Source organism: Fusarium pseudograminearum, chromosome 3 (genome assembly GCF_000303195.2).
Source record: "Fusarium pseudograminearum CS3096 chromosome 3, whole genome shotgun sequence".
NCBI lineage: Eukaryota > Fungi > Ascomycota > Sordariomycetes > Hypocreales > Nectriaceae > Fusarium > Fusarium pseudograminearum.
In genome coordinates this window covers 753,621-767,688 of record NC_031953.1, presented here as the reverse complement: position 1 = coordinate 767,688, position 14,068 = coordinate 753,621, and the positions used below count along the sequence as shown (strand labels likewise).

The 14,068-nt window shown below is 47.9% G+C and overlaps 8 protein-coding genes across 8 annotated transcripts; 6 read left to right on the top strand and 2 right to left on the bottom strand.

Moving 5' to 3' along the window:
- Nucleotides 1–30: 30 nt before the first annotated feature.
- Nucleotides 31–625, top strand: FPSE_04858 (uncharacterized protein; the record flags this gene model as incomplete). The annotated part of the gene is made up of 2 exons (XM_009257976.1): nucleotides 31–306; nucleotides 353–625. 2 exons carry the CDS (start codon nucleotides 31–33, stop codon nucleotides 623–625), a joined length of 549 nt encoding a protein of 182 aa, XP_009256251.1.
- Nucleotides 626–1,608: 983 nt separating this feature from the next.
- FPSE_04859 (uncharacterized protein) lies at nucleotides 1,609–1,951 on the top strand (the record flags this gene model as incomplete). Its single annotated transcript, XM_009257977.1, has 2 exons — nucleotides 1,609–1,627; nucleotides 1,689–1,951. 2 exons carry the CDS (start codon nucleotides 1,609–1,611, stop codon nucleotides 1,949–1,951), a joined length of 282 nt encoding a protein of 93 aa, XP_009256252.1.
- Nucleotides 1,952–2,637: 686 nt separating this feature from the next.
- Nucleotides 2,638–4,402, top strand: FPSE_04860 (uncharacterized protein; the record flags this gene model as incomplete). The annotated part of the gene is made up of 5 exons (XM_009257978.1): nucleotides 2,638–2,719; nucleotides 2,764–2,984; nucleotides 3,029–3,280; nucleotides 3,331–4,110; nucleotides 4,154–4,402. The coding sequence occupies 5 exons, from the start codon at nucleotides 2,638–2,640 to the stop codon at nucleotides 4,400–4,402; spliced, it is 1,584 nt and encodes a 527-aa protein (XP_009256253.1).
- An 895-nt stretch (nucleotides 4,403–5,297) lies between these two features.
- On the top strand, nucleotides 5,298–5,720 carry FPSE_04861 (uncharacterized protein; the record flags this gene model as incomplete). Its single annotated transcript, XM_009257979.1, has 3 exons — nucleotides 5,298–5,457; nucleotides 5,505–5,663; nucleotides 5,713–5,720. The coding sequence occupies 3 exons, from the start codon at nucleotides 5,298–5,300 to the stop codon at nucleotides 5,718–5,720; spliced, it is 327 nt and encodes a 108-aa protein (XP_009256254.1).
- A 208-nt stretch (nucleotides 5,721–5,928) lies between these two features.
- FPSE_04862 (uncharacterized protein) lies at nucleotides 5,929–8,628 on the bottom strand (the record flags this gene model as incomplete). Its single annotated transcript, XM_009257980.1, has 5 exons — nucleotides 5,929–7,179; nucleotides 7,225–7,955; nucleotides 7,999–8,390; nucleotides 8,435–8,489; nucleotides 8,535–8,628. The coding sequence occupies 5 exons, from the start codon at nucleotides 8,626–8,628 to the stop codon at nucleotides 5,929–5,931; spliced, it is 2,523 nt and encodes an 840-aa protein (XP_009256255.1).
- Nucleotides 8,629–8,979: 351 nt separating this feature from the next.
- Nucleotides 8,980–9,901, top strand: FPSE_04863 (uncharacterized protein; the record flags this gene model as incomplete). The annotated part of the gene is made up of 2 exons (XM_009257981.1): nucleotides 8,980–9,123; nucleotides 9,170–9,901. 2 exons carry the CDS (start codon nucleotides 8,980–8,982, stop codon nucleotides 9,899–9,901), a joined length of 876 nt encoding a protein of 291 aa, XP_009256256.1.
- A 1,879-nt stretch (nucleotides 9,902–11,780) lies between these two features.
- On the bottom strand, nucleotides 11,781–12,732 carry FPSE_04864 (uncharacterized protein; the record flags this gene model as incomplete). Its single annotated transcript, XM_009257982.1, has 2 exons — nucleotides 11,781–11,792; nucleotides 11,842–12,732. The coding sequence occupies 2 exons, from the start codon at nucleotides 12,730–12,732 to the stop codon at nucleotides 11,781–11,783; spliced, it is 903 nt and encodes a 300-aa protein (XP_009256257.1).
- A 913-nt stretch (nucleotides 12,733–13,645) lies between these two features.
- Nucleotides 13,646–14,026, top strand: FPSE_04865 (uncharacterized protein; the record flags this gene model as incomplete). The annotated part of the gene is made up of 2 exons (XM_009257983.1): nucleotides 13,646–13,676; nucleotides 13,725–14,026. The coding sequence occupies 2 exons, from the start codon at nucleotides 13,646–13,648 to the stop codon at nucleotides 14,024–14,026; spliced, it is 333 nt and encodes a 110-aa protein (XP_009256258.1).
- Nucleotides 14,027–14,068: the final 42 nt, after the last annotated feature.

Genomic DNA, 14,068 nt, shown 5'->3' with positions numbered 1-14,068 from the left:
ATCGCCTAACAGCCAAGTACCTTTATCAACATGAGTTTTCTCAATCCATTTTCTCGAAAAGGTGCTCAATGGACCTTTGCGGGATATACGTCTGAGTTTCCGGATGTGGATGACGATGCGGGCAACCTAGCAAAACACCGCCTGTGCAACGCAAAATCAATACCAGGATGCAAGGCCTTTCACATCCCCAAAGAGGAACCATCTTTGTCCAAGGAGGTTGAGATAGGAGATGATGCGTTGGGACAGCCGCTTGAAGACCAAGTTCTTGTCTTTCAATACAAAGGAAAATTCCATGCAGTTGACCATGTGAGCAATTCAATATTTTCAGGGGCAGATTTCCTAATAGAATTAGTCTTGCCCGCACAGCCAGTTTCCTCTTTCGAGAGGCACGCCTTTCGACATTGAAGACTTTGGTGTAACTCTCAGCGTGGGAGTTACGTGTCCTAAACACGACTGGTCTTTTGATCTCTTTACTGGCATGTCTGACCGAGGGAGTTACAAGCTCAAGACATGGGAAGTCCAGATCCGAGACGCCAAGGAGCAAGACTCTACTCAAATGGACGGAGATACTGAGAAGACAAAGGAAAAAGAGGTCTGGGTAAGGAGAAAGCAGAGAATTGGTTAAAGTCCTGTTTACCGCACCAACTGAGCCACCAAAGCTGTTCGCACCTGACCGGTGATCTGATGCTTCTAGCCAAGCATAACATGTCAATACGACAAGAAAGGAGTACCAATGGGGACGATGGGCCTAACTTAGCTACACCTGATACTGTGTCTGGCATGGGTTTGGATTACGAGATGCCGAATGTGTGTTGTGGCAGCGGTAATATGTTTACCCCGGTGTGATCTGATGATGGATCCGGGTTCCAGTCATCGGTTCAGGAGAGTATGGTTAAGTATACTTACGGCGATAGACATAATGAAGGTGTACTATGGAAATTGGAATCCCTAGTCTTGACGTGAATAAAGAAATCTTCTCCTATATGACACATGTACCGAGCAATGGCTTACTTTCATGCTTTGTACGTAGTGAGCACGAGTAATGCAATTCATGACAAATAAATAATAGAGTGTACCGCTCAGCGTGTGGAGTTTGTTTTGTTCCTGGTGTCAAGTTATACACGAGATCATTGATGAAGACACCAGTTAAGGGGGGTCTTCCAAGCCGCATATAATACTGCCACTGGGTCTGGTCTGTTATTGATATTTACAATTATCCATGGCATAGACTAACATTTGCCAACATTGTGCATACTTGTAGTCTTTTAGTATTGTATCTAGAGAGCAGAAGTGTGTACGCTTCATGCAAGGACGACATATTATCCCTGATTCGGGCTGGAGAGTAGTTCGACCTCAGACTCCAGTGAATCGAATCATCAATAGAAGAGCCATGGACAATAAAGAATGTTCCAGTGATTTCCATTTACAAACAATAGAAGTGATTCACTGCTGCCTAGAGATGTAATAATGTGATTGAGGGTGCTGGTATTTATTTCTGCCCACGAATTTCTGATTTCAAAAAATATTCTCACCACACAACTACCAGCGAATTCACAGAACGATTTTCATCACCACATCCATTCTTTCTACCATTCGCAATCAATCATCATGGCTTCCAACATGACCAGTGAGTATCTATTCCATCGTGATCGTACCCGCCAAGCATTCACTAATGGGTTATCATCAAGACGGTACCGCTGCCCGAACCTACGAGTCCACCTACCCTAGCGGTGTCACTTACATCCCTGAGGAGCTTGAAGCTGCTGCCCAGCACGCCATGGCACATACGGACGCCGATTGTCTCCTCATTACCCTTAGGCCTGTTGTCAATGGCCAGGCAACCCAAGACGGTGTCGTCAGGATCTACTATGAGCGCCAGGGTCCAGGGTCCCCGTGGTTCATTGCCAACCGTGATGAGCTAGTTCGCACTGGATACCTCCCCCGTAACTAGGTAGTCATCGCGCCGAGACCCCCTACCTAAGCCTGTCGAGTGAGCTGTCGCTGTTTGGGAACCCCTGCTGTAAGTTACCTGTCTCTACTCATTTACCTATCACAAGCTGACATATTTTGTCCCAGCCCACCATGTCACCAAAGCATAAGATGGCACCGTTACGGTTGGAAAGATAAGGGATGGCTGGAGAACTAGACACCATAGGAAGGACTCCTGTATGAAGGAGATTATAGCGTACTCCTCATAATCAATTGTCTACCAACGTCATACTGAAGCACTGTTCTATGAAAATATGTGATATGAGCGTAGAATGAAACATGGACAATGCCATATGCTACCTGATCTCACTTTACAGCACCAAGCCTGGCAATTGAACATCTGTGACTGCCGAGAGATGGCCTTCCGAGAGGACCACCGGGAAAGTGGAGGGCAGCCCGAGAACACCATGTCGATATTGATCACTAATATGCTGAATCAGGGAAGGTCTACCCAGCCACGAACTTGTTCAACCTTCTGGTTGGCCTGGATAAGACGATGAAGATTCAGATTGAGGGGAAACCCAACATGGTGTAATCCGGGGTAGCGTGGAGGAGATCAGGGATGTCACCCTCTACCCGAGTATTTATTCGACAATATCCTGTGATGCAAAATGTTTGACTCGATACCCCTAACTGCAGACTTCAATCATGGTTTCTCTCAGAACAGCTTTTGATCTGTCTTCGGAGGAGGTCGATGCTGCAGCACCTCCTGGAACCATCCAGATCCATCGTGAGTCTACAATTGCATTGAAGAATTGTTCTAATATCCAATAGGAGAACACGAAGATATTGGCCACATTTCAAGCCCGACCGATGATCCTCGAGACCCTCTCAACTTTCCAACGTGGAACAAAATCGCCGCTTTGCTAGTTGCCTCGCTATATGCATTCGTCGCCAACTACACGGCTGGTGTCATTGCACCCGCGTTCCAGCTATGGCCCATGATTTTCCCCAAGGACCCAAGAAGTCTTTCTGAGCTTTCGAAATTGATGGCTGTATGTACCTTGAGCTCTTTTAGATTGTTACTAACAAGGTGCAGATCAATGTTCTTTTCCTTGGCGCAGGGAACATTTGGTGGGTGCCATTGTCGAATTGGATGGGTCGTCGACCTGTTCTTATTATCGCTACACTTCTCCTTACTTTTAGTACGCTTTGGTGCGGGCTAGCAACCTCTTACGACTCTTTGCTTGCTGCCAGGGCCTTTCAGGGTATGGGCGGCGCAGCAGCAGATTCAGTTGCCCCTGCGTTGGTTGGAGACATGTTTCCTGTCCACCAACGTGGACGTGCTATGGTTTGTACCTAAGTATCCAAGTCCTGTAAAATATATACTAACCTCTGTAGGCCGTCTATACCATCATGTTGGTTGTTGGTCCACTCGCAGGTGGCATCTCTGGAGGCTACATCGCGTTTCAGCAGGGCTGGAAGATGATCTTTTGGATTGGCCTAGCATTGTCTGCAGCCTGTGTCGTCGGTGTCGTCTTTTTCGTCCCCGAGACTCTGTACACCAGAAATGCACCTATCGAAGGCGTGCCCCATTCAGAGTCTGAAAAGCAAGCTCAGTTTGGAAACAATGAGCATGTCGAGGATAAGCAGGTCACCGTCAGCGAGCAACAGGCCACAAAGCCATTTACCTACATCCAGTCCCTGGGCTTCATCAAGCCTCGTGGAAGTCTTGTCAAGCAATTCATCCAGCCCTGGCGAACACTTGCTCTGCCAGGCACTTGGGTAGTTATGCTTCACTACGCGGGTCTGGTCGGAGGCATCGTGTCTATCTCGACCATCGGACCACAGATAGTAGCCGGTCCACCTTATCTCTGGAAAGCAAATGCAGGCCTGATCAACATTGGTGCTCTCATCGGTGGCATTATTGGATACATCTATACGTACATGCTCGCCGATGGTCAACTGATCAAGAAAGCGAGTAAGAAGCGTCATGGTGTTGCCGAAGCCGAAGATCGTCTGCCCACCCTATTCTTCCCGCTTTTTGTAGCGACAGCTGGATTTCTCGTCTTTGGATTCTGTGCTCAACATCCAGGAGGCAACATGTGGGTTGGATTGCAATTTGGATACGGAATGTTGACGTTTGGTCTGATGCAAGTTCCGTCTGTCGGGTTCAACTATGTAAGTGGCCTCATTCCATTGATGATGTGTTCTAACATTTCAGCTCATCGACTCGTACCACTCTTTGGCCGCGGATTGTTTCACAATGGTCACCATTCTCCGTGCTATCATCGCTTTTGCCTGGACATTTTTCGTGGCTGATTGGATTCACCAGAAAGGCCCTGCTGAGCCATTTGGAATATTTGGACTTTTGATGGGAATATTTTCCTTGTTGACCGTTCCACTTTGGTTGTTTGGAAAGCGAATGAGAATTGCGACAGCGGAAAGGGTCCTTCGTTGGCAGGGATTTTAGGGGACCACTTGGCGATGATCCTTGCTGGTTGAGCCTCATGCCGGTACCTGACGGTGAAGCATGAAAGGACAGATTTGCCCCTCGGTAACATCTGATGTTCTATGATATCAGAATATTCATCTCGTTTATATCTACTCTGTATTTTTGTGGAACATTCTATGGTTGTCTCTTGTCTTCTGTTGATCTTGACCCACCTACCTGACAATCCCAAGCACAAGCCAAGAAATCTAGACTCTATCTCTCACCGGAAGAGATCATCTCAGCAATGCAACGATAGGCATAACATCAGCTTACGAAGAAGGCGGTATCACGAAACAGCAAGTGCTTCCCCTCTTTCGTCCCCTCAAATGCCAAGCCCATAATAAAAAGAGGCGCCAAGGATTTGTTGGCCATTGGATGCTATCCCCGACCGCCAAGACTTCTTCTCACCGCACAGCCGCCTCATGTAAGACAAGAGGATTGTTTTGTTTCAAGACCCAAACCGCATAACGAATGTATGTCTTATCTTTATCACTAGAGGCCTCCTGATATGCGCTCTTCCCGAGACAAACATACGCAGGAACCAATAGAACAAATACCGTCGTATTATGTATAAAAGGCGGGTCTGATCGAGGGTCCATCCATTGAAGCAGGCGGGGATGTTTTCAGGGGTCCATGTCATGTAAGAGAGTGGGCTTCTGATGCACTGCATTCGTGGCATCTTTTTCAACGCCCTCGCGGTTGACTCGGTCTTGTCATTTCTTGGCTCTTGTGGAGGAAGGCATGACTGAGGCCTCGTGAATCACTGCCCCTCAGCAATATATATAGACCTCAACCATCGGCCTCTGATCCTGATTTTCTCTCATCAACACTTCTTTTTACAACCCACTATAAACCTATACCCTCAAACTTCAAAATGGGCAACTTCCACGAGAGCTCCAACAACATCTGGCTTGAGGATGGCCACATCCTCCACGCCGAGTGCGGCAACGGCGAGGGCGACTATGTCGAGTCTACTCTTGACCTTGACTACTATATCGGTAACGACGATGGCTCCTTCTCGTGGGGTGGTGAGAGTAAGCAATCGAATACGTCTGGTTATAACAATACTGACTTCACCCAGACTTCTCTGGCTCTGCTTCCAACATCACCCTCGACATCGAAGGCGACGATAACATTCCCGTCCTCCGCGCCGAGTTGAACCCCATGGATGGTGATCCCGTCGAGGCCAACGTCAACCTTTCCGAGCGCATCGGCAACGACTGTGGCACTCTTATCTTCCGTAAGATACCATAAGCAAACTCTGGCAACTGTTTACTAATTGAGTCTAGTCGCTTAAACCTTTAGTGAACGGCACTCGTGATGAGAAGAGGCAGCATCAAACAATAAACAAAGTTAAACATTTCAAATTAGTACTTCCATGTGTATTGTGTGAGAGTGATTGTGATCTTGTGATACGAAAGCATACTTTAGTATATGGTTCGGTTCTCGCATTATTATGCATGCTGTCAGGTCAGACTGAGACTTGCATCTTACACCACCGGGTATCAAGTGTCCATCTTTCTCTTTGCAGAATTCTCCAACTCCCCCATAAGCTGCACCAACTTCTCCGTAAGATGCGGTGTCGGCAACCCCGCAAAGTTCCTCCTCACAACCCCCATCACAGCCTCCATGACTTTGTCGGGTTGACTCAACGACACGCTCATCATAATCTCTCCTTGACCTTGGATTTCTGAATGCCATCTAATGCACGGCTGTCCCTGTCCGAATCCCTTGAATCTTTGTAGTGCAATGCTATCAGGGTCATCAAGGTACACGTTTTGGCTTAGTGCACGAGACTGGTCGGACAAGAGGCCGTAGACCCAAAAGGCCAAGCTGGCGTGGTAGAGGATTATCGCCATGGGCCCACGCATCGAACCTCGGGGAGAATCTTTGGCGATTTGCACAATTTGAGCCGCATGGTAGATTGTGTGTCGAGCAGCTTCACTTTTGGCCCAGTCTCGAACCATGGGGTATACTGCGCGGGCGCGTTCTGTACCTTCCATACCAGCGAATATTTGGATATCTTCGAATGGCATTTGTAGATGCAACAAGGCAAGCTCAAGACGCATCTTGATCTCGGGGTCTGCGGCGGCATCAGCTGACAAACTAAGTTTCAAATGGCCAAGCAGCTTGAGTAACTCGTCTTTGCGCATCTCTGTCACCAGGGTGTTCCAGCGTCGTGGTCTCGATCGTTGTAGAGAGGCAATTTGGAGGTATTCCCAACACATGGTCCACGTGCACGCAAGGACAGCTAGGATCGCGGCGTAAGCATCTACCGAGCCCGCATAGTTGTTCAAAATGTCAGGGTCATCGATGACATCGGCGACGTAGAGTGGTTCGCTTTCCACGCGTGAAGCCATCAAGGAACTCCATTGCTCTGGAGATGAAGCAGTCCATAATTCTGCGTTTCCTGGCAAGGGCAGCAAAACCTCGGCGTATGAAACCAACGGACCGACCATCAGTGCCATAGAAGAATTTGCGTCGTGAGAGAGCATTCGTAGGGCAAGTCGTTTGAATGACTCGTGCTCTATCCAATCCAGCCAATCTTGGCGTGAAGCACGGGTTGTGACTTTGTGATCGGAGTATGCGGACCTTTTGAATTTTCCATCGCGACGCATCATGGTCAACACGGGATTGAAGAAGCTTTCTGCGATTTCGACCTTTCTGGGCAGACCGCTCCAGATGCCCATTTCCAGGATGATGAGAAAAGCTTGAGTGAGTTGGAGATCTCGGACGAGCGTGTTGTCGCGTTCCCACTGTATATGTTAGTGATGTTGAGGCAATTTGCCGATGAAACTTACATGTTTGGCCACAGCAACCCTGAGGCACTCCTGTATAGCATAGCCAAGCTTTGACAGAGCTGGGTCGGAAGTCAAGACTGCACCGCAAGCGGCCATGGCAGCAACCAGCTCAGGCCTCTTTTCGTTAGGGTTGAAAGAAGCTGCATGAATAAAGGCCGTTGCGTGGGTGACAGAGGAGGTCAAGTAGAACTGAAGAAGAGTATCCAGTAACTCAGCAGAAGGAAATGAAGCCACTGCTTTGGACAGATGATCTGACCGACAACTGCTCACAACCATCATCAAGATCCTGTCTCTTGCAGGCCCCTCCAGCTTGGCGCAAGTAACCCGTGTATTGAGATCTAGAGCAACACCAGATTCGGGAGAAGGATAGGCAGAGTCGGTAGCAGGAAGGGAAAGGTTGTGTTCTTCAGCACCCGCGTGGTCTTTTGCGTTGGGTCTAAACTTCCAGTGTGAATTCTGGAAGGCTTCAGTACACATGGCAGCTGGCTCACCGGGGTCGGTATGTGATGCAGCGCGCGGTGTCTGAGCTCCTCGTGGTGTTGGTTGGATACTCCGTATCTCGAATGGTATGGTCGTGTTATATGAGTCGAGGAATCGTAGGTCAATGTCGTCAAGTTCATTATAGGAAAACATCTCAACATCATTGGTGTTGGTGGCCCAGCCGCCAGAAAGCAGATTGAGATCGGGGAATTGGAAGGATAGAGGGTCTGCCGCTGGATTCAAGGATGGATCTGTACTGTCAGCGTTGAAATGAATATGGTACGCTAAACCTACCAAGATTCTGGAAAAGATTTTGCGTCGTTTGAGGCGTCAGGATATCCAAAGACGGCTGGCCCATCACCGACGACCCAGACGTCGAACCAATGCTGGTTTGGTCTGTAAAGGCGGCCATGGAAGATCCATTGTCTTGCGAAAACATAGACTCATCCTGCCGATCCTCAGGCGAGGCATAGTCTGCATCCATCTCCATTGGCTCATTCCACTTGCACTCAATGCCCTTCTCTTGGCACCTCCGACAAGGCTTCTCATCACTACAGCGCAAATGATTCGATGAACACGCTTTGCAAGCCTTGCCTACCCTTCCTGGCATGAACCGGGGTTGATCAGACACTGAACCTTCCCCAGCTTGGGAGCCGTGGCCAGAGACATGTCTCTTGAGGAGATCCCTTGACAAAGTTAGTCAGCGCCACACAAAACACAGTAGACTAACGGTCTTGTGAAGGCTTTTGGGCAGACGTGGCACTTGTAAGGCTTGGTCTGTGTATCTGTGATGCGTCAACGTTAACTCTCAACCCCGACAACAAACTTACGAGAGCGCACGTGACGCGCTAGATGATCAAGACGCTTGTAATTCTTCTTGCATGAACCACATTGGAACATGCCCGGTTGAGTCGTTGTCGACATTGTTAGTTTGGACAAGTGGAGAGACGATGCGATGATTCGGGACGTGGAGGAAGGAGGGAAAATGCAGGGAAAGTCGCGTTTTTCCCCTCGGGTCGGATATATCGTGAGATCCGGGGTAGGAGCGATGGGACCCTGGGCTAATGCGGGGGTGGCAGGATGCTGAGGGGAAGGTACGTCCAGACGGCAGTTGCCGCAATCGAGCACGCCGCAATCTCGGCTCCTCCACATCCCGATAGCTGTCATATTTCCCATCAACACGGGCAGTCACATTTGACATTTGATTGATATAGATATAGATGTCGAATCTGAAAATGTGTATGTTGAGTAATTCTCGATCAATCACAAGCTAACATGATGAAAGCGAATCTAGCACCAGTTCACTTCTTCTCCCATGGATCTACCATGATGCTGGGAGAAGAATCCGAGTCAGCCGACTACTGGAAAAAGGCCGGCGATCAAGCTCTCGCAAACAAGATCAAAGGAGTAATCATGATGGTATGTTACAAATTGTTCCGTATATTCAAATCACTGACAGTTATAGGGCGCCCATTGGGACGCGGTGGGAGATCGCATGGAGGTCGCCATGAACCCCAAACCAGGCAAATCCCCCGTCGCATACGTTCACCCATCGAAATACGTCGATTACGAACTTGTCCCCGATTTACCAACCGGCGAAAAGTGCATTTCGCTGCTTAAGAACGCCGGGTTCAACGTCTCAGCCAACCCAAACTTTGAATGGATCCACGATACATACCTCATCCTCATTCGCATGTTTCCCAACGGCTGCCCTCCGACAACCCTCATCTCCATGAACGCCCGGTTCGACCCACACTACCATATGCGCGTCGGCGCCACCCTCCGCTCCCTCCGAAAAGAAGGTTACCTTATAATCGGCTCTGGCGGCGCAGTGCATAACCTGTACCGCAACATTTGGGCGCCTATTGTCTACTACTCGGACAACTTTGCGCAAGAGAAGCCGCCGGAGTCGTGGGCACTCGAGTTCCGACAGGCTGTGGAGGATGTAATCAAGAACAACAGTGGACCAAGGTTGAGGAGGGCGATGACGAGGTTGATGAAGCACCCTTGCTACAGAGATGCACATGCTACGGATGACCATTTCATGTCAGCTATGTTTGTGGCGGGGGCGGCGGGTGACGAAGAGGATGACGGTGTGTATGGTGAGCTCAAGGCTGAGGATTGGGAGTTGACCAACATGTGTAACAGCCAGTTTACATTTGGGACGTGGCCCAGGACACTTGGAGTGGCTGCTTAAGAGTTTCGTAATGATTAATACCGTTGGATTTAGAGCATGAAATTGATTTATTGTATACGAGAATGTCAAAACAATAGGGTCTAATAACTGAACTTAATTCGACTAATGACACATGGACCAAACCCGTATAGCGCGGGTCTTTTGTTGCAGGCAAGGTATCATGCTTATCTAAGAAACGATGTTACTGTTATTCTTGCCATGATGCATGTTCACTTACACTATCTCTGGCTGAGGGAAACAGCCTCCATCATGTTCAGCTTTGACGTGTCCACAAGACTGGCAAATTTCTTTGTTAAGACGGATAACAGGTTCGAAGCCTGTGCATTCAGAGCACCTGATACAAAAGGCTCCCTTGTATGTCATCGTAGTAGGAAGATATGTTGTAAATTGTCTCAATTTGGTTGCGCGTAATAATAAGTACTCTCAAATGACGAAGTCTTGGGGACTTGCTTAAGAGGAAAGCACGAGTTTATAATGTGCGGTATTCTTATATCAATTCGTCCATATGTTTGAGTTAGTCGATTCTACCAAAAGGAAGCATATGTGACGTGGACAATTCTCATATGCCAGTATCCAAGCAGGCTCTCACTGTCATGGTGTGTAGACATTTATCAAATGGGCCATGCCAATCAGATTGCAGCTAATGTTACATCCTGTACGAAATCCTCCTGAAATGTAACTTTTAGGATGCGGCTAGAGATACATATGGTCGTGCAGTTCTTTCATGTCACGCTCTATAGGCGTATAACAAAATTGATTGTCCATTTCTGATTGAAGTCAGACAATAGAAAGAACAGGGTGCTTCATTATTGTAAGAATACGAAGTCTCGGTTCAGAAGTAACACATTGTTTAGTAGCAGAGTAAAACGTGGCTGGCTCTCTTATATCCGTCAGACACTCCAGTCGCATCTCAAGCCATCAAGCTTATTTGATGTAACAATGAGGTAACAAACTCTGACCATTTTGGATAGTCCATGACAGGGCAACGGTTCTAAGAAATGTAGTGTCTCATCAAACGCCCGCATGCTTTCGGTCTCGCTTACAAGGTTTACAAACTGAGACAAATCGTCTCCATCTCAACGTTGTCCTCGTCAGTACCCAAAAGACGCCATGCAGCGCTTGAAAGAAATAGTTTGGCATTTTCTCAGAGTACCAGGGTAGAGTCGCATTGAGGCTCTGTTGCAGGGGACATGGGTACAGCATTGATATCCGATTGCTACAACGCCAGCATTCTCGTGAGTCGTCTTTTAAATATTTGGCTGCGAAAGTAAAACTTTTATGTATTTCTGTCACTGATGCCTTCCGATGATACTTAGTACTGCTATGGAGTGGCCTTGACAACCGATCATCTGGACAGATTGATCCCATTCCTAATATTTTAGCTATTTCTACCACATCCTTTGAGCTGCAGACTTCATTCCTGTGCTACCACGCTTTGTTGCTTAGTACTAATTGGGTATTTCTAGGTAACCTGTCGATGTGAGGGATATCATTCCTAGACTAGCCTCAGGGTGTCAGAAGAAATGGCCGCTAGAAGTATAAGAGACGAAATTAGTAGGTCAGTTTATGCTATTTAGACTATAGCCTTTAGACTATTTATTTTTATGCACTAAGATTTAGGAGGTCAACTTTTCTGCTACCCACTAGACTAGAGACATGGTAACTATTGAATGATAAATGGCAACTAAATGAAATATCAAGTGGTTTTACCAAAATATGCCCAAGTAGATGGAGGTGATGTGACTATTGGAACAATTCAAAATGAGAAAAAGGCAAAACTTTGTACGTAAAATATGTATTGAGAATATTATCTGAGACATTATTAAGATCCCTCACTTCCACCCATCTTGTTGCCTAGCTCCCCTTTTGGTTTGTCAATTTAGCTGGAGATCTATCGTCTTGTTAGTATAGATTAAAAAGTGTCAATGTCAATTACTCACCTCAATGATGGCAGGGCCGGCGGCGACAGTGTCGTCAGAGACAGCAGTGTTGCAGCTGGTGAGGACAACATAAGTCTGACCAGCAAAGCCCTCGGGAATCTCAACAGTGAAGCCACCATCAACAGGCATGGCCTCAACAAAGGTAGGGCCAGTGACAGCGATAAAGGCAGCGTAGACCTTCTGGCCCTTGGCAGCCTCGACAGTGTATCCAGGGGTCATGAGGGTGACAGTGGATCCAGTGACAACAGCCTCCTTGGAAGCCTCAGCCATCAAAGCGGGGAAAGCCTTGACGGGAAGAGCAGGGTTGGACTTGGGGCAGTCGGTAATGAAGCCCGAAGCCAGGGAGTAGACCTCGTTGTAGGTCAAGGGGGCGTCAAAGGCCTGGGGGAAGGGGACCTGCTTGAGTCCGGCGCGGATGTAAGAAGAGTGGCGCGCCTCAACAGTGAGGATGGAACCAGCTGCGGTGAGGTATGTCTTGCTCATGATGTCGGCGGCAGCACCGAGGTAAGCCGAGACACCAACGCCCTCGAGGACAGAGGCAGTGGCAAGGAAAGACTTGACATCAGTGACACCGAAAGAGTAAGAGCACTTTTCGACAGGAGTGACACCGGCAGCCTTCAGACCCTTGGTGAGGAAGTCAACGTGAGCGGACTCATCAGCAGAAACCTTCTTGATGTTGCCGTAAAAGGTAGAGTCGTAACCAGCATTGGCAAAGTCCTTCTCGGTAAAGTTGGAGAGACCCTGGAGGTAGAACTGGTTCTCGAGGTGCTCAAGAGTAAGAGCGTAGTTGAGAATGACACCGTCGTTGATGGCATCAGCACGCTTCTGGATGGCAGGAGCAGCGGCAACAAGGCCAGCAGCGGCGAGAGTGAGGGATGTAGAGAAGTACATGTTGATGATTTGAGTGATTAGATATTAAGAGATGTGTGAGAGAGTGTGTGTATGATGTGTTGAGATTGTGATGGTGATTTGTGTTTGTGACAGACAAGCCATCATATTATATCTTGAGCACCTTCTAGTAGTCTCTGTTTCCAAGCAATGCATCTAATCTCAATGATTCAACTTACAAACCTTTCTCACCACTCGGCATCTTCCATATCCGTCCCGATCATACCGACAACGTGTAATCTCCCTGAACCCTTACTAAAACTGTAGACTCAGTCTAGATTGTAGCCCTAAAAAACCCCTCTCCCAGAATCGCTAGAGTCAATTGCCGAACAATAACGTCATTCATCTTCCCAAAACTGTTTGTCCTGACCAAATTAGGTCTGTGCAGAATGATGATCAGGGCGCCTTTCACGGAAGGCGTCTTGCCGACTGTTTTAGCGTTGTCCATGATTTGTCGTTCTCCGATTCTCATGGTGGGTCTGTTTGGAGTCGGCTTGTTTCGTTTCCGTGGACTAACATGAATGGAGGCTTAGATCGACTCTTAGTGTCTGTTTGTGAGACATTACTCGGAATTATGACTATCCGATCGAATATAGGCTGAGATAATTAAGATTGCGCACGTCGATCTGGGGTAGGCTACTGTCTAAGGCATCTTGTCTTGGTTTGGGCTTCAATGGAATTGAGGAGATTTGATCAACCTAGTGATTAACTAACAATGCCGAAAAGCGTCGGATGCTGCATGCTCCGTGATCCAGGGGAATTAGGAATGTTTTGATTGTAAGTTATTGTGATTCTGAGACTATCTTTTGTGTAGTTCTTAACTACTGCATTTCCTCATCTTATTGTTTCAAAGCTTCAACAACCCAAACTTATTCACTCGCTATCACTCATTCACGTTACAATACCCTCAGCAAACATGAAGTTTTTCGTCGTTGCCAGCCTTGCCTGTAAGAACAAGAAGTCTGTACAATTTGATATTAACTAACATCTCATAGTCCTTTCGGGTGCCTACGCCGAGTCTACCATCACTTGTAGTGGATGTCCCTCGGCCGTCACGACCCCCGATATCGTTACACGATCTGCCCTTCCTACTGTATCCTGCACCGACAAGCCCCTCAAGATTGTCACTGATACCAAGGGTGCTTCTTCTGGAATGGCAGCCCCTACTGGATCCGACTCTGGATCTGGACCTATGCCCACACCTACTCAGGTTCCTGTGTCTGGCGCCAGTGCCAACAAGATGGGAGGCGCTGGTATGGCCCTCGCTGCTGCTGTTGCGGCAGTCTATCTCCTTTAGAGCGTTGAAGAATAGAGGAGACGCGTGGAAGTTAATGTTCTA